The sequence below is a fragment of the Adelges cooleyi genome, unplaced genomic scaffold, assembly GCF_023614345.1.
Source record: "Adelges cooleyi isolate 19-005CV unplaced genomic scaffold, UGA_ACOO_1.1 ACOO_flye_CR_arks_rails_tigmint_CR_PRNA_23, whole genome shotgun sequence".
NCBI lineage: Eukaryota > Metazoa > Arthropoda > Insecta > Hemiptera > Adelgidae > Adelges > Adelges cooleyi.
Window position 1 is genome coordinate 5,135,641 of NW_026095893.1, and position 22,889 is coordinate 5,158,529.

General features: G+C 34.3%; 2 protein-coding genes across 3 annotated transcripts in view; one reads left to right on the forward strand and one right to left on the reverse strand.

Annotated features, from left to right (window-relative positions):
• Window positions 1-115: 115 nt before the first annotated feature.
• Window positions 116-7,968, forward strand: LOC126836041 (ubiquitin conjugation factor E4 B). Its single transcript, XM_050569005.1, has 20 exons — window positions 116-416; window positions 613-733; window positions 809-1,059; window positions 2,251-2,409; window positions 2,494-2,658; window positions 2,726-2,959; window positions 3,023-3,184; window positions 3,286-3,483; window positions 3,589-3,777; window positions 4,285-4,408; window positions 4,498-4,631; window positions 4,893-4,991; window positions 5,056-5,288; window positions 5,371-5,606; window positions 5,669-5,795; window positions 5,890-6,087; window positions 6,173-6,446; window positions 6,511-6,685; window positions 6,754-6,903; window positions 7,698-7,968. The coding sequence occupies exons 1-20, from the start codon at window positions 393-395 to the stop codon at window positions 7,760-7,762; spliced, it is 3,318 nt and encodes a 1,105-aa protein (XP_050424962.1). The 5' UTR covers window positions 116-392; the 3' UTR covers window positions 7,763-7,968.
• A 352-nt stretch (window positions 7,969-8,320) lies between these two features.
• Window positions 8,321-22,889, reverse strand: part of LOC126836042 (uncharacterized) — a 235,968-nt gene continuing 221,399 nt past the window's right edge. Inside the window, exons 3-16 of one of the 2 annotated variants that reach the window (XM_050569006.1) lie at window positions 15,856-15,957; window positions 15,628-15,756; window positions 15,002-15,152; window positions 14,755-14,930; window positions 14,466-14,680; window positions 14,246-14,396; window positions 12,800-12,956; window positions 12,229-12,457; window positions 11,854-11,993; window positions 11,570-11,717; window positions 9,775-10,906; window positions 9,535-9,682; window positions 9,356-9,446; window positions 8,321-8,837 (exon numbers count right to left, since the gene is read on the reverse strand). In XM_050569006.1, the coding sequence (XP_050424963.1) occupies window positions 8,784-8,837; window positions 9,356-9,446; window positions 9,535-9,682; window positions 9,775-10,906; window positions 11,570-11,717; window positions 11,854-11,993; window positions 12,229-12,457; window positions 12,800-12,956; window positions 14,246-14,396; window positions 14,466-14,680; window positions 14,755-14,930; window positions 15,002-15,152; window positions 15,628-15,756; window positions 15,856-15,957 (3,023 nt within the window). In that variant the 3' untranslated portion in view covers window positions 8,321-8,783. The remainder of the gene's footprint in view (window positions 8,838-9,355; window positions 9,447-9,534; window positions 9,683-9,774; window positions 10,907-11,569; window positions 11,718-11,853; window positions 11,994-12,228; window positions 12,458-12,799; window positions 12,957-14,245; window positions 14,397-14,465; window positions 14,681-14,754; window positions 14,931-15,001; window positions 15,153-15,627; window positions 15,757-15,855; window positions 15,958-22,889) is intronic. The other variant, XM_050569007.1, reaches the window with a different exon arrangement.

Sequence of the window (22,889 nt, forward strand, 5' to 3'; positions counted from 1 at the left end):
AGCAATGACTTTTGAGTCTGTTTTTATCTTTATTCCATGGTCAGTGACCTCATTTAGGTTCTTTAATCCCCACCGCCAACTGAAGCGCTACGCAATCGCACTCAATTCGAGAAAACATCTGTTTTAATGAGCCCAGTGCAATGATTATTATTTTTCTTTTATGATTAATGATTGTAATTTTGTAGCATTGTTCACTGCCTCCACTTTGTTTGTTTTTCGAAAGCTCTATGAGTTTAAATTTATTAGGTTTTAAATCGTAGAACTGTTGTTTACCCTCATTGATTTCTTACATAGTTTGCAACCTCACTTTTCTACACAAATATTCAAGTGAAGCCGTTTTGAAACAAAATCTGACGAAACCTCTAAACAGTATTGGAAGACAGTTAATAGTTATGAGCGACTTAACTCCCGAAGAGGTACGCTTTTTGTACAAATGATACTATATAATAATAATGATACCTACCCCCAAGTTTGGTTTAATGTCTTATTAGCATTAGCTAACTTATTATTCATACCTGGTCTACAGTTAAAATCACTTAAAGATTTATAAGATAGTAGCAGAACAATAAAAATTACTGTAAGTTGCTAAATCATCTTATGTTTTGTTTACAGGTTAGGCGGCGTCGCTTAGCCCGTTTGGCTGGTGTAAATGCAGATGGATGTTTAGTTTCACGGCAAAATGATAATATGCCACCACCACCAGCTATTATTGCCCCACAAATAATTCCACAACGTAATTTTTTTTCTACTTATTTTTAAGTATTTTTCTCTCATGATTACTGATAATCAGTGATTTTATTTAATATAGAATCTAAAGACACATTTTCGGACCAGCCAGATAAAACAGTCACAACTAATGATATTCCAATGGATGTTGACGATAGTGACTCTGACGTAAAATCAACAAAACACCTTATTTCTCCAATCAAACCACCTGGGCCATCTACAAATATTGCTCCAGAAGAAGATTCTGGTTTTGAAAATATGGATGTAGATGAGCCCAAAGAAGCCAAGATCCCTAGAAGCCAAGAATATATTAAAAAAATAAAAACTGTAATGGTGAGTTGCAAAAAATAAAACTATTATTATTAGCTACGGGTTTAAATGTTATAAAAATAATGTCTTGTCTGCACACATAATAATTGACCATGTCTTTGTTTACATCATAAAACTCGAATGATGTGCTATTTTGTATGAAAACTGTAGGGAATGTTTTATTTCTTATTCTTTTCTGTATCACACACGAATAAGGATGGCCAGCCAAATTCTGTTTACAATTAATTATTGTTCGGCACCATTTTATTATTCACTCTGCCATTGCACATAGACTTTTTTTGGGCTATTTTTTAGGTATGTACCTAACATTTTTTCTTTACAACCATCGAAATAATTTTTGGATTATATTTATACAAATTAGGAGTACGTTTTATATCCAAAATTATGTCACTGCACTCCACACATTTCCATGTCTATTTATATCTAACCTCACTTTTCCTTCTTATTTGGTTTACCTTTTCCTCTAAATTCCTCTTTCTAATCTTTCTTACTAGTTTTACTATTTCAATTTTTATTTTTTTCTCTTTTCAGTATGTCCAAATCATCTCAATTTAATTTTTCTTATTTTTCCTGCTATTGGTGCAATTTTTACTTGTAATTACACCTACTATAGCTACTAGTTTCAGTATTTTCATTTTATATACATTTATTTTTCTTTCATATCTCTTATTCAATGTCGATACACTGTTATTCACTTCTATACATCATTGCTGGACCTTACAATTTTGTAAAATTGTACTGTGCCTTACAATTTTTCTTCCATTTATTATTTCTTTTGCATATCTCATCTCAAATATTAAAATTATTACTCAAAAATCTAAATTTTAAAGAGAATTAAATATCTCAAATGTATTTTTTTTGCCCTTTTTACTCTTTGACAACTTAAGATATTATTCCTTATTTGGTCACCCGAAATCTAATAAAACCATTTGAAAGCGTCACTAATAGGCCTCTTTCATTTGAGTTTGTTAGAAGCATTGCATTCTATCCCAATATATGGCCCCCGATAAATAGCGGTTCCTTGCTAAGTTTAACCCCAATGCTGAGTGGCAACTGCGGTTGACCACGACGCCTCTCCATCACCATTAAGAATTATTTATTTTCCCATTGCATAGTGTAAAACTCATATAGTGCAATATTTCTATGTATAGATATTATATATTAGTATTAACATTTAAAATGTATTTTATTTAGCCAACCAGCATAAAAAGCAGAGAAGAGATTTGCTATACAGTAGCAGTCAAAGTATTAGACGTATCATGGACGGAACCAAATGATTCAAATATTTTTTTGCCTGATACAGCTGCTATAGTTCAAGAACGAGAAAATAACTCAGAACCTTTGCATTTACCAGTAAATGTTTTCTAAAATCATTTATTTCAATGATTTGTAACTATTATTTTACGTTGATAGTAATAACTTGTTTTTACGTTTTAGGATCTCATAAGTTTAGCTATTCAAGAGTCACTCTGCTTAGTAGTGAAAGAAGATAAGTTGACCGACAGTAACAAACAACCCGAAAAAACCACTACGTCAGCAGCTTTAAAATTCTTATTCGATTGCTTAAACCGGATAGCGGTAGAAGAACAACAATACCCTAAAGTATAGCCATACTTTTCATTAAACAATTGATTAAACATATTTTAACATTTTTATTTTCCTACTATAGAGAAGTAGCTCACCACCAGTGTGTCAACTGCTGCGAGACATGAGTTTACAGTGTATAGATCACTCTATAATGCTATTGACGAATACTTGTATTTTGGATCATAAAGAAAGTGCTAGAATTTTAGAACCATTGTATTCTCCTCTAACAGATTTCCTTTTACAAGGCACATTACCCAGAGGGTTTTTAAATGAATTATGTAATCGTACATCTTTAAAGCCGAATACATTTAAAAAAGTAAAATTTTTGCAATTTGAGTACTTAATAATTATAATAATAATATAATTTATTTCTTACTAGGTTTTTAGTCCGTTATTGCAACATTTATATCGAATTATGCAATCAGCTACTTTTGTCGGTTCGACCCATCGCAGACCTATTGAAATACTCAATGAACTTACTTCATTGCCATTTTATTCAGCTAAAAATAGTTTACCTGTGTGCACACTTATTTCTCAACTGGTGAGATTGTGTATTAATCATTGACATAATAATATGTACAAATTGTACATTATGTAATTTGTATAGTAATATTGTTACTTATAACTATTGTATTTTTCTAGCCTCAATATCTACCAATCCAAATTACAAAAAATGGTGGCCGAGAGCTAACTTTTACATCATACTTAGGTCCATTTCTATCTGTTTCCCTTTTTGCTGAAGACGATCCTAAAGTGATAGATAAATTACTTAACTTTACTACATTATCTGATAAATCTGGTTTAATTTTAACACTTCGACAAGAAATGCAAACAACTAGGGTAAGTAATACTTTGAGATATTAATGACTATGGCTTAATGAAAATTAATTATATTTAGATAAAATTGTGTTGTTTCTATTATATATATATATAATTAAAAACTAGGCCGAGCTGAATAAGATTATGTACAACCTAATGGTTAATATGAGTTCTCGAGATGCTACACTGTCGTATGTTACGAAAATGTTGGTGTATAATGAAAAAAGATGTAAAATGCGAGTTGATGAGAGAACAATAGCTGGTGATGGTTTTATGTTAAACCTACTGACTACATTGCAGGAACTTTCTGTGAAAGTGAGTCATAAATAATATATAAGTGTTATTTTTAGTGTATAATAAATTTAAATTTGATAATAAAAAGAAATTGTAAATTATAAATAAAAAACAAAAACTCTTTGAATTAAGTTAAATTTAATAAAAGCAAACTAATGAATAGTGAATTTTAAATTAAAAAAAAACTATATTGTGATCCCATAGCCAACACAAAACTAATTTTTGTTTATTTATTTATTTAAAAATTCTTTTATAAATTTAAAATTTAAAAACAAGGAAAATAACTATTTCAGTTCTATAATCCCGGTACAAAAAATGAACAAGTTTACTTTTTATTGGGTAAATAAATGATTATTGAACATTAATTATCTACTTTATGAAGAAACTTTCTAAGCACTGATGATAATACATTTTTTGGCTTTTAAATGGGAATTCTGTAACTTTTTTAAAGTTATTTTATTTCTTAGGAATTCAAACAATATGAAAAATCTGTATAAACAATTTTTTAATTGTATAACATATCTTTAGATTAAAATGGAGAAGGTAGATCCGTTATACATTTTCAATGCAAACAGTTCAAATATCGATATTTCTTCTGATACAAGACTGAAATTTACCTCTCAAGAATATTCTGATTGGCTTGCAGTAGTTTGTATGTACATTTAAACTACACAAATTAATTATAATATTATTTTATTTTATTGTAGTTTATTCCTTAATATGTATGTGTATTTATAATAGCTAATTCATTCAAAGACGTCAAGTTTTCAACACGTTGTTGGTTTTTGACATTATACTGTCATCATATAGCTTTAATACCGGCGTTTAACAAACATACTAGAAGATATAGAACAGTAAGAGATTTGCAAAAATTGGTAAGCTTATGAATTGATGATTAGGCCCGTATGCCCCTAACCTGTATGGTATGCATTTATAACCAACAAGCCGCACTTAATGTATCGTAAAAAATGTGAATATTATACACATAGATATGAAATATTATTTTTGAGTAATGTAATTCCATACATCGCATATAAAATGTGTGCACTATACGTGTAGATGTGTTACGGGCCTTAAAAATTATAGCTTACAATATGACTACTTGTTGATACTACTTTTTAATAAATACACTTTAGATTGATGAAATCACAAATTCTGAATCTGAATGGAAGAGTAATCCTACATTAGCTGCTAGGAATAAAGAATTAGTAAAAAAATGGAAAGGACAACTCAGGGTAATGATACACACAATTTGTTATACATGGAATGTGTAATATTCTTGTTGTTATATATTTACAGAAATTGGTAAAAAGTAAATCTTGCGGAGATTTAGTATTATACGATCCACAACTCATTACTCGTTGCATCGTGTTTTACTCATCCGTTGCTGAATTTATGTTATCCCTTCTTCAAGGTACTCCTTATGTACCCAAATCTGATATTGTATTCCCAGCTGAAATTCCAGATATATTGGCTGCTATACCTGAGTGGTTTGTCGAAGATATTGCAGATTTTTTATTATTTATTCTGCAGTAAGTATTTACTTCTTGCTTTTTATTCTTGACATTCATTATAAATATTTAATTTATTATTAATAATTAATTGTTAACATAGATATGCTCCTAAGGCAATTGAATTCAAATTCTTCGATACATTGTTAACATGGATACTTGTTTGTATTTGTTCACCGGCCGCATTTAAAAATCCGTATCTCATAGCCAAATTAATAGAAGTGTTATTTGTGCTGAACCCTAGTATTCAACCTAAAACCGAAGTATTGAACAGTATGATGATGAGTCATCCTCTTTCAATCTCACATCTTCCATCTGCTCTTATGAAATTTTACACAGGTATTGTATATTTTTTTTTGATAATGGTTAGATATTATAAATTGAATGTTATTATTATCTAGTCATCGAGTCAACGGGAGCGAGCTCAGAATTTTATGATAAGTTTACTATTCGTTATCATATTAGTTTAATTCTCAAAAGTATGTGGGACAGTCCATTTCATAGGCGTGCAGTAATAGCCGAATCAAAGTATGCTAATTCATTTTTGTGTATGTTACTCGACAATAATTGTTGAGTAACATGTAGTACATTATTTTAATTTTTTGATATATTTTTTTTACAGAACTGGTATTCAGTTTGTTAAATTTGTAAATATGTTAATAAATGATACAACATTTTTGTTGGATGAGAGTTTGGAATCATTAAAACGCATTCATGAAGTCCAAGAGCAAATGGCTGACACAATTGTGTGGAGTAGTTTATCAGAAGAAACTCAACTAACTCGAACTCGTCAATTATCTGCCGATGAGCGTCAATGCAGGTAAGAATATATAACAATTGTAACAAGTACTAACTTATTGATGCCTTTTTAACAAGAATACGTACATTTTTTATTTTTATTGTAGATCATATTTAACTTTAGCTCAAGAGACTGTAGATATGTTTCATTACCTTACAATGGATATTAAAGAACCATTTATGAGATCTGAATTGGTGACTAGATTAACAGCTATGTTAAATTTTAATTTACAACAGCTGTGTGGTCCTAAGTGCAAGAATTTAAAAGTCAAGTCTCCGGAAAATTATGGTTGGGAACCTAGACGTTTACTTAAACAATTAATTGATATTTATTTACATTTGGATTGTGACCAGTTTGCTGCAGCTATAGCTGCCGATGAAGTAATCATTATTTATACATTTTAATTTCAATGTATTGTAATAAAATTAATTAAAACATTTTTAGAGATCGTTCCGTATGGAGTTGTTTGAAGACGCAGCCAATCGAATGTCACGCGTGTTAAATGCTCCTAAAGTGGAAGTTATGCAATTTAAGAGTTTAGCTATTAAAGCACAAGAAATTTCTATTCAAAATATTAAAAAAGAAGTAGATTTTAATGACGCTCCAGAAGAATTTAGAGGTAATAATAATCTAATGACTGAACTACTTAAAAAAAAAAACAGTTTTAATTTAATTTAATTATTTTAGATCCACTAATGGATACTTTAATGGATGATCCTGTTATATTGCCAAGTAGCGGTAAGATTATGGATCGGCCAGTTATTATACGTCACTTGTTGAATTCTCAGACTGATCCATTTAACCGACAGCCTTTAACAGAAGATGATTTAACGCCAGGTAAAATTATAATTAATTGTTTAATAACTTTCTTTTCGGTAAACGGAATTACCTACAAGGGCCAGGGTCATGGACTATCAGTAGGGTAGAGGTTAGTTAATATGTCATGAAGTTAGTTTCGTGTATCTAATAACAGGTAGGTTCTCAAAATACTGAGCGATTATTGTACCAACCAATTTTGAGCAATAAGAAATTTCGTGGACAGACAAGCATCAGTTAGTTATACTTTACCAAATTCCAGTTTTTAGACAGCAATGGAAATGTTTTTGAAGTCATTATCAATAACATAATAATTGTAGTTCATTATCCAACTTCCGTTCTAAATTAATAATTTATTTTTTTAATTACAAAAGCTAGCAAATTGGGGTCGGGGCATAGTAAAATATGAAGCATGTTAGGTTTGGGGAGGTCACAGGTCCTTAGAAGTACTATACCAAAAACAGTAAAGTCACTTTCAAATAAATGCTTGATGCAAAATTGTAAGTAGTAAAGCTATTAAATAAATAACATTTTTTGGATTTTATGAATAAAAAAAAGTGACACAGATTTTTGAACTTTTTATATATTTTTTAGTCACTTACAAACTCGTAGGTAATTTTCTCAATTTTGAAGGGGAAAGGGTAAAATTTTCAAATTTTTGAACCAATAAAGTACTTTTTGCTTACGTTTTCTGACTTGCTACACAAACAAATCGGTCCAGCAACTTAAAAGATATCATGGGAATATACTTTTGATATTTATAGTTCTAAGAAACTTAACCATATAGTAATAAAAAATTAATTATTGTTTTGCAGCTGATGAACTGAAACTAAAAATTCAAAATTGGAAGATCAAAAAACTGAATGAATTATCTCAGTAAACTATTAAAATATTAGTACCAAGTTAAATTCCTTTTAAATATTTACCTCGAGCTACTTTCCTATAATAATATTAATAAAATAAAAAAATAAAATAAGAATATAATGTGATAAAAAATAAAAATAAAATGTGTTCTTGACATTTTTTAAAGACTTTTAGAAAATATATAAAATCTTTATACTTGTACATAAAACATATTATAGAAGTATATAAATGTATTCATTTATGAGATTAAGTTTGGTATTATATTTTAATTATTATTTTTTAGTGTAGTATAGATTCAGTATAGATAATTGATTAATAATTAGTGACAATAAAAAGTCCACAAGTTTTAATAAATTTATCAGTAAGTTTATTATAATTTGTAAAATAAAAAAAGTTCACAATTTGTTTTCCATTTTATGTAATTTTCAATTAACAAATATTACATAGAAAATGTACAAACTTACATTCTAAGAATTCACATTGCTTAATGAAAAATGTATTGTAAATAATTGTAAAATATTAAAATAATAATTTTTGTATTATAATTTTTAATATTTATATCATAATACATACACTAAGAAATATATATTCCGCTACATATTATTAAAATTGACTAAAGATGACTAGTTCTTAGACTAAAACGTTATTATAATGAATATTGTATTATAATGTGTGAACATTTGATACACTTGTATATGTAGATATATTGTAGTTTTTATGTTAGCAGTCTTAAACTCAACGCTATATAATACTACATTTTTATTATTTAAGTATAATCTTATATTTTATACAACTTGTTGTGATATGTTATTTTCAATAAAATATAATGTACAGTTAAAATACATTTTTTTAAACATAATATACATGTATCCATCTTTCTCTCTCTTAGTTTAGAATAATTGTTTTTTTTTGTTGTCAAACCGTTGCAGTCTAGTTGAGATCAAACCACTCAATTAAACATGTTTGGACTTTTTAATTTGAGAATTGATGATATATTATTTCAGGCTGCATTGTTGATCTATTGTGTTGTAGTCTACTTAGATGGCATGCGGCTCAGATTTCTCAGGAACAGGCGGTATATCAGATTTAATCTGCAATAAATATTATAAATATATCAACAAATTGTTACGTTAAAAACTGAAGATGTATCAAATATTAAATACTTAAGTAAAATTAAATGGGTAATAATGGAATTTTAATTATAATTAGAAATTAGTTTTAATCGTTTGATTTCTAATTTTACAATATATCCTAATTATATCTAGTTTTACATTTTATATAGACATTACTTCACTTATAAGTCGAAAAGAATCGGAAGAAAAAATCGCATTAATTAGTACATCAAGTCTATTTTGTACCCAAAATAAAATTTGGAAATGGTTTTAAATTTTTCTCCGTTTTGGATCAAGTTTTTTTTATTATCAATTGAAAATATGAATGATGAGATTACTTCATAAAAGTATCTTTGTAAATAAAATAGATAGGACTTTTTTCTTTTACCCTCGACTATCAACCAACACCGTTTGGACTTAAAGCGTAATAAACTATTCTACCTTAATTATTGTTTGTCATATTAGACAATACCTGTTTTTAGATTATAACACCGTACCTTTAGATCGCTGTCGAGAAAATATCCGATTTGATGGTATTCTTTGCCGGAACGAGGTTTAAGCGTGGTCTTTGTTGCCGGTCGACCAAATCTGTGTACACAACGAATAGAATAATCGTTTGTAATAAAATTGTAAAATTTTAAAGACTACATGGCTAATAAATTGACGGCGGAATTACTTTAGATTTTCGTTGTTGGTGTCCGACGAACTGTGTGATGACAATGATAATGTTTCTATGTAATCACTCATGTCTGATGTACAACTGCTCGTGCTTTGTGAATCCAAAAATGGCACTGTCGTGTTCCCTTCCGCGTGTACGCTACACCCTAATAATATAAGTGACAAATTATTTTTTAGATAAACAGTAGAAAAAAACCTCGATTTTAATAAAATAGAATATGGTGAGCTCTTTAGGTACCTTTGTCTTTTTTCATGCAGACCGGCACCTCGGCTCCGGCGGATGACGATTTCATTGGTCCGTTGACTTTTTGAAATCTAAAGCTGAGTTCCTTGAGCCGCTCCGTGGATTTGGACCGTCTAGGAAGCGAACCGTGTACACAACCACCGTTGCCGTAGGACGACGCCTTGTCGCCGGCTACCGTTTGCTTGTGCCGCATTGTTGACATGGCAGTAGTCAAGGGCAACTCGAACTCGGCGAATTCGGCTCCACGATACCGCAACGAACCGGTGGACACTCCCGAATCGTTGGAACTGGACGAATCCCGATTGTTCTTACACGGTACGCTGGACGACCGACGTATGTGTACTAGCACGGCGGCCTGCTGATCATCCCGGGAAGCTCCGCCGGGACACTTGACGATCTGACTGGTCACGCTTTCGGCGGAAGACGTGTTCACGGACGTCCGCCCGCTGGACGGTTGTTCGGCCGTAGCAGCCGCCGACAAGTTTTCTCGTTCCACGTCGTCGTCTTCCTCGTCGTAGTCGTCGTATCTGTTGCTGCTGACCGTGGTGGACGATCCTGCGGAACTGGACCGCTTACGAGGTTCGTCCACTCGGTTCAGAGTCTTGTTCACCGGCGTGCCGTCGCTCTTGTACTCGTTCAGGCTCGGTATGCTGGCCGACTTTTCGGCCAGGCCCTTGTTCAGCACGTTCTTGAGCATATCCCGTTGCGCCGTGGCAGGTGACATGGGAAGGTAGCCGGGAAACAGATTGCGTTTGGCCTCGACCATTCGCCCGTTAACCGGTTCCATCGTCATGTAGTCGCCGCCGCATCCGCTCTCGTCACGACCCTTATTATGGTGGCCGCATTTGTCACATGGTCCCGACGAAGCGGCCGCGACCGGCGCCATGCCCGCTTTGGTCAACACGTTTTTGGCGTTCTCGTAGTGGCAAAGCGATTCGCTGAATTCCAAATTCATGTAGTTCTCCGCCGCTCTCCGGTCAGCCGTGGTCGTCATAATCGACTGTGCCGGCGGCTCTAAGTTCATGTAGTTAGTGCATTTTTCAGTGGGTTCAGCGTGTTTTTTCTTTTTGGAAACGTCCACCGTCGCGTAAATGGCCGCGTTGTTGTTGACCTGACAGTGGTGAGCCTAAAAATGTCAACATTGTGTGTTATTTTTCCGTAAGCCAAAAGTTAGCATAAAGAAAACAAATCAACATCAGATTTACAACAGTGCACACCAGAGGGTATTTGCGCGGCCGATCACATTTGTGTGGGATTTGGCGCGGAAAACGAGAAGAAGATCTGCGATTTAAAAAAACCGAGCTTAGCCTAAATTTATCAAAAATGAATTAGGCAACTATTTGCTTTGTGAATACTTGATTATGTTCCGCGTAAAGCGAAGTATAGTTTATTTTAGAAAAATATTGTGCACGGGCGCTCCAATAGTCAGATAAAGCTACCTTTTTGTACTCGTATTATACATAAATATAATTTTCTAGTTGAAGTGAAATATGTTCTTCGATCGCTTCAATATTTCAATATAGAACTATTGTCATATAAAAAAGCAACACAAAGTATTCATCGGTTTAAAATCAATACGGTCATTGGCGCACCGTGTCCCTCAAAGCTGTTGTTGTAAGTCAATTGTGGACAATATTCAATTATTTTGGCTGTGTAAAATATTAATATTATGCTCTAGCATACTAAATGCCGTTTATAGACATAAAACATTTACCAAACAAACGTGACTTTCCATATAGGTATTATATGGAATTATATTTTATCTAAGAAAATAGAGACTCGACCTTACCGCTTTGTAATTATTGGACATGGAGTTATTGTGGTTCGATCTTCTGCAGGGTGGAATTGCCATCCGGTCGTTCGGCCAACAGGTCATAGATTTCTGACATGGACACACGTGATTGCAATGACTGTCCTGATGTTTGAGCGCAGGGACACTAAAAAATAAAATAACAATTATCATAGGGTTTTAATCGCTACAGTATATAATAATATATATTCAAGTTTGTCGGTAAAGATTTTTTTGCTATAATTTCTACTATATTTTGTTTTGAGGGCACGTTTAGAACTTACACATAGTTCTTTTTGTGAACAGCCACAGGAGATGGAGGCGTGTCGTAATTACCGTACGGGTTGACTTCTAGCACGGATTTGATTTTCCTCGGCGTGTCGTAATACTCGTCTTGTGTCGTCGGGTAAGGCTTGTTGTTGTGCTGTTTAAACACACACACACGCACATACATTATAATTAAAAAACATAAGTTATCTACTTTACAGTGAGCTATTACATTGTTATTAACTTAACGTTTTGTATACGAATATGAGCGTTTGCGATCGATAAAATAGCTAAAAGTCCGGTCATCAACGATGGCAGAATAATGCAAAAGAAAGGTCGACACTGAACCGAGGAGATTTTAATTAGAATAACGTTAAAAAAAAAATGAATACCTTTGAGGCGACGGTCTTGGGCGTGTCGTAGTTGTTGAGGTAGTGTTGTTGTGGTTGCAATTTGGGTCTGTCCACTGCCGAAGAGCACCGGCAAGTACACGTGGATGTCTCTGGTTGCAACGGCAAAGGCATCGGAGCTTTTTTAATTGGTGTACTGGTTTCCGGTTTCATGTGTACAGGCTTAGGAGGTCTGGTGGGCATAGTAGCGGCCGTACACGTTTCCGGTTGGCTGTAAGAGTCCGAGAAATACGTCGATTAGAGAACAAAAACGTTATTATTACACTTCACTTTCCACAGTTGTAGTGTAAACAGCGACAGGCATACAAAGCCAGGAAAAAATATATGATTTACTTATACACTATATGAATTTTACACCCTAAGTGATAATAGAAAAAAGAAAAGACTGCACACTAATAATTTTACCACATTTTAGGTCCTGATTATATAGTTTTTAATTATTTTCGCGGTGATTCCGAAAACGTATCTTAAAATAATTTGTTTTAAGTAGTTTTTTGTATTAACGGTTTTCAGACTGTCGCCGCATGCAGTTGTTGCGCAATTCGATGCTCACCTTTTATTGGTTTTGTCATTTGTTGCAGTCGAAGATACTTTTCTGGGCACGGAATATTCGGTACCGCACATCGAACCACTTCCTCCACTGCTGCTACTCTGCGACGACACATAGCCACAACACTGATGTCCGTTGCTTATTTCCGGTATGTAATTAACTGTAAACAGCGCATTATAAATAAGATCCAACTGAGTTCAAATATGATTATATTTATAGTAAAACCATTTACCGGGTAACAATGATAGAGTATTATTAAAAATATTAGTCTAACCAGTTTTCAAAAAAAAAAAAAAACAACATACAAATTATATTACACTGTTGATATTTCTATTTATCGATTACAATGTGAAACAATACCGAGTTCCCAGTGAAGTCGGTAACTAGTAACCTACCAAATAGTTTAGAATAAAAAACTAAAAGAAGTATTAAACGTGAAACATTTGGTATTACTAAAATTAAGAGAAATTATTAACATTTACATTATATAAAATGGCATGTAAAATTCTTCAAAAATGTATTATTAAAAACTGTACTTGACATTCACAATTATGATTAAATATTAACTTTGACAAGAGTTTAATTTCTAAACAAAATTATGCAGTGAAGATATGTAAAATAAAACATGTTTTACATTCAAAGAGGATTGAAAAGACTTTTTAAGTATGAATTAAACAAATATTATAATTTTGTATTGTTAAATAAAAATTAGGACGGCACTTTGGTTATGCAATTTTGTTACATGTGCATGTATTATTTTTCTCTCGATGATTTGTTATAAATTCAGATAAAATATAATTAGACTTAATATTCCAAGTAAAAATCAACTAGTTAATTAAGGAATTTTGGAAATATATCGATTAACTTAACTACTTTATAGTTCTGTTGTTTTACAACTGATCTAAAATATAGTTTAACAATTACACTTAAATTGCAATTCTTTGTTGTTTTATAAAATAAAGACAATTTGGTTGATCTGGAGAATGTTTTTATTTTTGTAATAACAGTTTTTGAAAATAAATTATAGAAGAAAAAAACCCAAGTTGGCTTATGACCGGTAGATAAATATTAAGTGGATTTCTATAAAAACGCCATTGGTTGAAGAAAGTATTGAGACTTTGCCAAATTGGCTTCAAGGTTTTAAGAGCTTTGTGTCACGTTTACTTTAAAGCGAGTTTTTTTTTCGTGCTCTTTATTGGTCGTATTCGTACAATCTGACCAAGTATTATGAGCAACGACAGTAACTAGTTTTGGAAGGTGAATCGAACCTTCCAAAACTACCTATGACCAAGATTTAATTGCGCGGAAACTCATTTACTGGAGAGAAAGAATCGTGCTCGCCACACGGTACACAGTACGCTCGTTTTTTGACTGTGACAAACCCCAACTATTCAAAACACTCTGATATTTTAGTAATTAGTATACACACTGTGTGTGTCCGTTACTCACGCGTTGATACGTTGTTGTCCATTGTCCACGCAGGGTTGAAGCCGACGCTTCCCGGTGTGTTGGCCATGGTCGACGACCGAGACAAAGCTCCTAGTTTGCTTATACAGCTGGCACATCGTTCCAAAGCCGTTTCTGGGGTCCACGTGCATTCCTAAACGCGGTCGGACCAGTTAGTTGGACTTATAAACATTTTATATTGCGTGTCTCGTATAGTTCCTACCTGTAAGTTGGCGTCTTGAAAGTCGCCGACGGAAGCTGTGTCGCCAAAGTCGGAGTTATCTAGACGGCTCTCGCTGGACGGCCAACACACGTTTTCCTCGTTGCTGCGGTCATGAGAGTTGTGCTGTCCAAACGAGCTGCCATCGCCACCGTACTCGGATGTCCTGGAGTCCAGTCGCGACAGCAGGCCACCTCTTCTGGACGGGCTTTCTAAAACTGTGTGTCCACGCGACATACGCGGTGTGAAACCAGAGCGGCTTTTAACAATAATCAAATAGTCGTTGGCTTACCCGACATGTTTCTGGCCAGAAGCCTTTTTCTGGTAGCCAGTTTGCCCTCGGCCGCCAAGTTCATACATCTGGTGATCTCGTCTCCTTGGTCCGTGAAGCATACGAACAGCCCCTCGCCCTTGCCGCACCTCGAACCGCCCTCGTAGCAAAATCGGTTTTCAATCACGCCATATTTCCTGTGTTTGCGAAAAACGTGACATTAGCTCTACACAACACCCAGCACAGAGATGCGTCATAGAGTACTCACCTAAGATGCCTGAGTTCCCAGACGCCAGCCAGTCTAGGGGGTACGCCGGTCGTCATAGAAAATCTCAAGTCCTGCACGTGCATACGAGCCGGGCCGGCGGATATTTTTGATTTGGGCGGGCACGACGCTATTTGGATCAGGAACTGTTGATCTGCAACTCGGATAATAATAAATCAACTCAAATTCCACATATATTCTCGAACGCAAAACGTTGTTATTGTTCCAATGTGTAATATGTTACCGACATTTTATCTTGTTTCCTTCAAACGCACGCATTAAACCCTCATTCGATCCTCAGTTTTTACACTTCATTTTCGGGTCGTTTTACCTACTTTACACCATACTTATCATCTTAACTCCCGCCCGCACTACCGACCCTTATAAAAAAGGCAATATTTTATTCGTCGACTGCTTTTGACGTGTTCACGTTAATCTTAAAATTCCTAATCACGGCGACTGCGGACATTTTTCAAAAGCTTTAACAACCCCGGAGGGAACTGGTTCCATTCGTGGTGTCTTACAATGGTTGAACATTTATCTCCGTCGAGCCTTAAGAGTTCTCCCCCAAATATATACCCTTGTTATTGGCGTATTTTATAACCGGATAAATGTTAAGGTTTACTCACCATCTCCCAAGTTCGCGGATATTTTTACTTGCCACTGAATTAGCCTCTCTCGTGTATCGAACGCCAATACGACTGTCACGTCCTGACAGATAATCGCTACTGTATTGGACTCTTTATCCAACGTGAAACCTGCAAAGATAGTTGAATAATTATTAAAAGGTATTTGTACAGCAAATTGTTGACGTGTGACTAAATATACTACTGGTATACGATTTATGTGCAACTCACCAGATTCCACACCCAAAAAGTGTTGTAACGACAGAGACGCTTTCGTTTGGCCGTGTTTGTATCGATCTTTGCTGTCTCTATACAGCTGTAAGTGTAAACAGTCTGAAACAAAACGAAAAAATACACTCTCGTAAGTCGATTGTTTTTTTTTTATTTAACGCAATGTGTGAGAAAAAGCGCGTCCGGAAAACGGTTCATTAGGCGACACAAAGTACTTTCGGGCATTTATCGAAGAGTTGGTAATTGTTTTATCCCGGGAGACGCGTTTGCGTTGGCGACAAAACATGTCAGTGGAGGAAACAATTTCCGATAACAACAATGGGTAAAACTTTAAAGCGGTAACAATAATTAACTTTTGATCTCGGCCACCCGAAAAGTTCTTTGGGCCGCTACCTTTACACGCGTGTATAAGCGTGTGTGTGTGTGTTACGTGGCGTAAAAGAGGAAAATGTCTCATTTGTCTAGTCTCCGGCGAGACTAAAAGTTAAATGGTTTACTTTTGCTACTGGAATCGGAACTGATGGCGGGTAAAAGTTTTTCTTTTTTTGCACTTCCTCACTTTCGTGTTTTTGTATAGACCTCGATCGATAAATTATATCGTTCTGCATAAAAACGACATCTTTCCACAAACCCGCAGAGTGTTGCTTTACCGTTTTCATGCCCGTCAACATTTTGTATTATTTTCTTTTACTCGAGGGAATAAGAACGGTGCCCAGGTGTTTTAAAGGAAATCACTTCCAATTCGCGCGGTGGTGAAAAGAAAATGTTTTAAACGAAAGACGACGGCGGCAAGTATACCGGTGTTTTCGGATCGAACGCGGATGTCTCCCCTATCGTATTTGTCCATTTGAACATAACAGGCTGCAAGTATACTGTGTTGAGACGGCGCACGAGAGATTTGTGACCGCCGTCGACGTATTCTTCGAGTATTTATCAAAATAATTATAGGAGCAGTGTCGGCAACGTTTAAAGAGGCCTGGTGTATAACACAACAACTACAACACGGGTCTTAAAACACAATCGTTTTGGCTCAATACAAATACATGTACCGACAAACAGTCGGCAGACACAAATGTATTGCCTAAAACGAGGTTCGACGCTTTGCAATACGACGTTCGACGTTCGTTTTACGGTTGCCGGAAGTGATAATAGAAGTCTTATCCGGTCGAGTGCTCTTTCATAAGTGACAGAAACTGCAGAAATGACTAGGACCCGGAAGTTTATGCTCTTAAAACAACCGAAATATGCGCTAAAGTGATCTATAATAAATAATAATATATGCCCTAAAAATATTTTTTCATTTTACATTAAGTTTTAAGTTTTTTACTAAGCTAAGAATCAAGAGTTGCAAACTGTTGAGTCTTTGGTAAAAAACTGTTTTTTATTATGTAGATTGGTAACTTGTCAAATCCAACAGTGGGCAGACTCTCCGCTATAATGACGTCATTAGCAATCGTAAGCACATTGCCTGATAATAACCAACGACAAACTCTGTCTAGTTCAACAAGATCGTCTGGGTTATGACGTGCAATACTGCAATGTCGTTAAGGATTTAAATCATAATATTTTATATAATGTTATCTACAATAAGAACAGAGTAGGAAAAAAAACAACCTAGTCGTTTTATTATTTACTTTTAAATAAATACTTCATAGCGAAGCGAAGAGTTCTTTTGCTCGTTCTATTTTTTGGTCCTTCAAATTGGACCAAATTACAAATGACGTTAATCGGTTTCGTTGCTAATATTATTATATAGTCAAAAGAATTTCTTCTTTGAACAGACTGCGACCTCCTTGTAATATAATGACACGCGGGCGAGGGTAGGATTTATTTTACCGATAGAATGTGGTGGCTTAGCGAGGATATTATTATTTTTTTTTACCGTTCAGAATATTTCTTCACTCGTTTATCATCGTGTTCCATCCCCAGTGTATTTTATCCGAACCACTGGGTAGTCGCCAAACGAAAACGTGTACGGAATTTCATCACGATTGAGGTGGCTTTGTTTTTGATTTAGTCCTTCTGTCCCTCTCCTCTGTTGTTGATATAATATGCATGCTGCGTGATGGACGGAGAACATCGAAAGTATAAAAATTCTTTATACCTAGTGCTGGGGTGGTAACGTTGAAATTGAATTTCATGACCGCCGTGGTGATGGTTTTTTTTTTTGTTCGAATTTAATTGAAATATTATATTTTAATACACAGAGACACACAGACTCATATATATATATATATATATAATTTTACTGGGACGCCATTACATTTCACGCATAGTTAGGTCCGTGTCGTCTGACAGTCCGCGGATTCATAATAATAATAATAATAATATTAATGAAATTCTCGAATTCAATTTGCAAAGAAAAGAAAAATTTAATGTATAGATATAAATATAAAACAATTCGATGAGAGACTCTGATCGCAGGATCGTCGGAATCAGGAATTGTCGGGTAATGACTTTGCGCACGTATTTGGTTTCCGGACAAATTGAATTTCGACGTTTCCTGGTTTGTTCTTGTCCTTTCCCCTCTTTTATTTGCCTCGCCAACTTTCCGTTGTCTCACCACCAATCATCATCCACACCAGTGCATATAATCGAGTATATTCAAATGAGATTCCAGTTGGTCTTTTGTCGTCTCGTCCGATCGCGTCGTACACCAATTAATTATAATCGTCGTTGGCTTTGAGTTTTGCACCACTTAACCGCGGTCGTTATATATGCAAATAAAATTTACTAATTCTAATTTAACCGTGCAGTGTCAACAACGACGTACTTATGTGACGAATAAGAGTCAATTTGTTCCCGAGGAAGTGTCATAGTCTCCTTCTGTCCAAGTCGTAAAACAATGCGTGCGTTGGTTTCGGGAAAAAAATACAATCATTTTTACCATTTATACCGCTTCTCGACTATTTATCATAAACGTTATTAAACGTACGGAAACGGTCACATGTGGGGCACCGCTCGGACATGTGTCCAAACGGGACTTTGGGTAGTCTCCTGAGATTATTTACTTGTTGGACACGGGAGTTGTTCGAAATACAGTTGTTTTTGGGATTAAAGAAAGAGATTAATTTTTCGGCACTCGTTCAGTCGATATCTGGTGACGGCGGTGTCACGAACAGAAGGGGAAAAGTTGGAAAAGGCGCGTGTCCGAAAGCAATTTTCAAAAAATAAAACACCTTTCGCGAGACGTGCAGACGACAAAAACATATTAATTTGTTGAGTTCAGGTTACACACATAAACACCCGTTGCGGATATGATAAATTGGTTTTGCCTACGATAAACGCCGTTATTATTCCATCGACAACAATATCTAAACACGTGACTTACGTTAGAACACATATGGCCACGCCTGGAGCAGATGACGTCCGGTGCCTACCCGGGAGACCGTTAAAACCGTCAACGGATTTTTCATCAACGCCAAAATAATACAGTATACACTAACTGCTAGCTACAATAATTTGCTGTAATAGTTTGAATTATTATTATTGTCGTCGAATCACTCGTACGGCAACTTACGAAATTTGTAAATTAATTCGAATCAAGGATAAAATGATTTAATATAATATGTGAAGCATCGTCAGAAACCCCATTAACAGAAAATGTCCTCTAGACTATCTAAAACGAGTCTCTATTGGAACTGGAAAACGAATTGTTTGTTTGCTCGTCTCTTTAATAGTATTACTAAAACTGCACCATCCTTGTAAGCTCCTCTCACGAGGACAGTGATCAGTTTTGTAATTATTTTGACTATAGTTATTTTATTAATTCTAATTTATACAAATTCAGCGTTTCTGGCCAAACGAGCTACGCGCGATATAAATTGTATTTTTCTTTTATCATAATGTGTTTAGCGTACATGCATTATTCTCGTGTGACTTATTGAATTTCTAAAACGATACGATGCGATAATGTATTTCACAAAAAAATATTCATGAACATAATTTATGAGCAGTGTATTATAATATGATCAACTATGTTATAGCACCGTTAAAATATTCGATTGTCGACAATATGATTTAAGCGATGGAGCTTGGTGTCACATAAACGTATAATATTGTTTTGAATAAATTTCACTCGTGAGCTACAATATTTGCATGCGGTTTAGATACTTTGGAAAAACAAAACCAATAAATGGTATTTTTATTAGAGACGTAGTTAAAGATTCTATAATTATGGTCGCGAGTTACTGAACTATAAAATAAATATGTCGACGTGTCCTACGAAAAAAGACGTAAGTCGGTTTAAAAAAAAAAACATTGATGACACTCGTTTTCGCTGGTAATACAGAAAATGAGTTATCAGTTTAAAAAAATACATTTTTTTTTTTAAAATTGAGATACGTCCTTCTTTGTTGGACATGCTATTTTATCGGTAATATAGACTTACATTTAAGTGTAATAACAGTAATACAAATTGTAGTAAAATAAAAAAAGAACGTCAAATTAATCTATACTTCTAGCAAGTAATAATTCAAAGGAAGTCTTAGTAGGCTGCCCCTATAAGGAGCAACTTACAAGGCGTGCGTGATGAATCATTATTATAAGTGTCGGTAATTCTCTTTAGGTGTACAAAATCTATGACGAAGATCCGAAAAGGTTGTTTATTAGTAAGCGACCCATAGCTGTGACGGCCGCTGTTCGCCAACCGATAATACAGTACATACGTCCGGAGGGAGTGTGGAATGTTATTAGAAGGAGCTTTTCTTTTCTCGTATAAATTCTCTTGCAAGTAAAACCCTCAAAATGAAATATTTTCTTCGCGATTGTAGCAGGAGCAAAGAAAGCGATGGGTGATGTTTAGAGAGATAGGAAAAGATAACCGCTCGTCGTACAACAATAGGGTGGTTGAAATTGAAAGTAAACACACGATTTAACGACCGCCGTACGAAATATATTTTAAATTACCTTCACAGTATTGTGGTATCAAACCGATCTGGTAGACCAATAATAATATGATGTTTAGTAGCATACGTTTGTAGTAAAGAAAACTGTAGTATTCAATAGTTTTGTGTAGATGATAGCCTTGATAGTCGGGGGTTGACGTAGACTTATGCAAATTATTGTTTTTTTTTCCAACAAAGTCCTAAACTTAGATTGTAGATGTGTGTATTCTTCGTACTAATATATGTCAACTTTAGGTTTATTATAGGTATATAATATAAATTATTTGATAATATTCATGTTTTTTAGCTTTTTAAATAGCCTGCCCCTTTTAGATTGGATTTTTTTAAAAGAAACTACTTGAAAGCTTACAATCAGGCGTGAGTTTTGAAAACCGTACGTTTCTGATATTGTCCACATTTAAATAATATTATTTTCGAGTTTTGTTGTGTTTTAATCCTGAAAAGTTTTACAACGCACCATTACAGCGCCCAAGTTCCGCTTTGCTCTGTAATACCCCACAGGACTGTTACCTAGCCGGCGGCAAGGATATCTTTTACACAAAAGGTACACAACCTTTGCTCGTATTCAAAGGATCCTGAGGCGTTTTCCAAGTCCTTTTCATTACCTTTTCCCGGACAAGGCTTCTACTTTCAAAGGACCTAAGTAGTTGTGTTTTCGGTCGTTGTCGTTGACGATAAATCGTATTAAAGGAACACATAAGCATCGTACTTCCAGTATACTGATCCCTCAATGGATAGGTGACTTTTCTTTTTGCTCCGACCACCTTTACTTTCATTGCCCCCCCCCCCCCCAAAAATTATTATTATTATTTCTTAGACGGTTCTGGGTCTTCGTTTTCGGGTTGATCGATACACGGCTATTAGGTGAGGCGTATTGATTTTATTAGATGTCAGTGGTAAAAATGACAAATGAAACGGTGTATGAGAGAGAGCTCCTCTCTCGCTGGTCCGCAAATCATTTTTCATCGATACACGTCAAAAACCACCGCAAACCAATATAGTTTTTATTTTTTCTTATAAATATTACTGTTTCCCTGGCAGGACCGAATAATAATCATAAATATAAGTACAAACTTTGTCGGAAGTTAGGGGTTGTACATGTTCTTGTTGGAGAAGCAGCTCGAGAAAAACGAGCGTTGTTGGAACGAAATCGACGATACAAAACAATACAAGTAATAAATCGTTTCTTTTTGTTCGTGTGCAATAAAATGGCACCGTTGACAGTTAACACAGTGCAGTGGTAGTTTTTTTATTTTTATTTGTAAATAATATTAATAATCGCACATTCGCATCATGTTATAATTTATTTGTTTCTCTCGTTCACTTCACAGTAATTTTATAAAGAATTTTTCACTTCAAAAAATTAAAAACTGTCCAATCAGAGAATTAGAAAAATCGTTTTCTTTAAGCATAAATATCTCCAACGCCACAATCATAAATCCAAATCGATACAAAAATATGGTATTTTCGTATTCGTTCTCTATATTTTCATGTTCAAACCCAATACGTTTGAAATTGGTATAGTCTGGTACTGTTAGTAGAATACTGTATGAAATGTAGTTTTTTCAAATGTAAAATAGCGATCACTCCAAAATAAGATATTTTTTTACCATATGATTGAAATGTTTGTTAGCTGTTTTGTAAAAACAATAACAATGATACCTAACGCAAAAATCTACAGAGAATACATGTTAAAAAGTACAGACATGCAAATGTGATGCGAAAAGAGATCTCTTGTTGACATTTTTCAAAATTGAATTAGTGCTGTTTTTTGAACAATTTGAACCTTTGGAGATAAAAAAAATGATGAAAATTATTGCATTTGAAAGTTTGCGGCTTTGTAAGTGGCCGATAATAAGGTTCCTACTCTCGAAATCGATTTATACTAATTTCGGCAATTATTCGATTCGATATTTTGATCTATATCCTAATCTAGCGACTCCAAAGTACATCTATTGATATTTAGCATGAGATCGATACTTTCGAACTTAATTGGTGTTTTAGCGTTATTCTCGAAATTAACTTCATGAGGTCTTTCAGTTCGCTTTCCGTATTACATATACTTAGATACATACTTTCTCCAAGCATCAATAATATATACATATAATACTATACAGTATTGGTAAT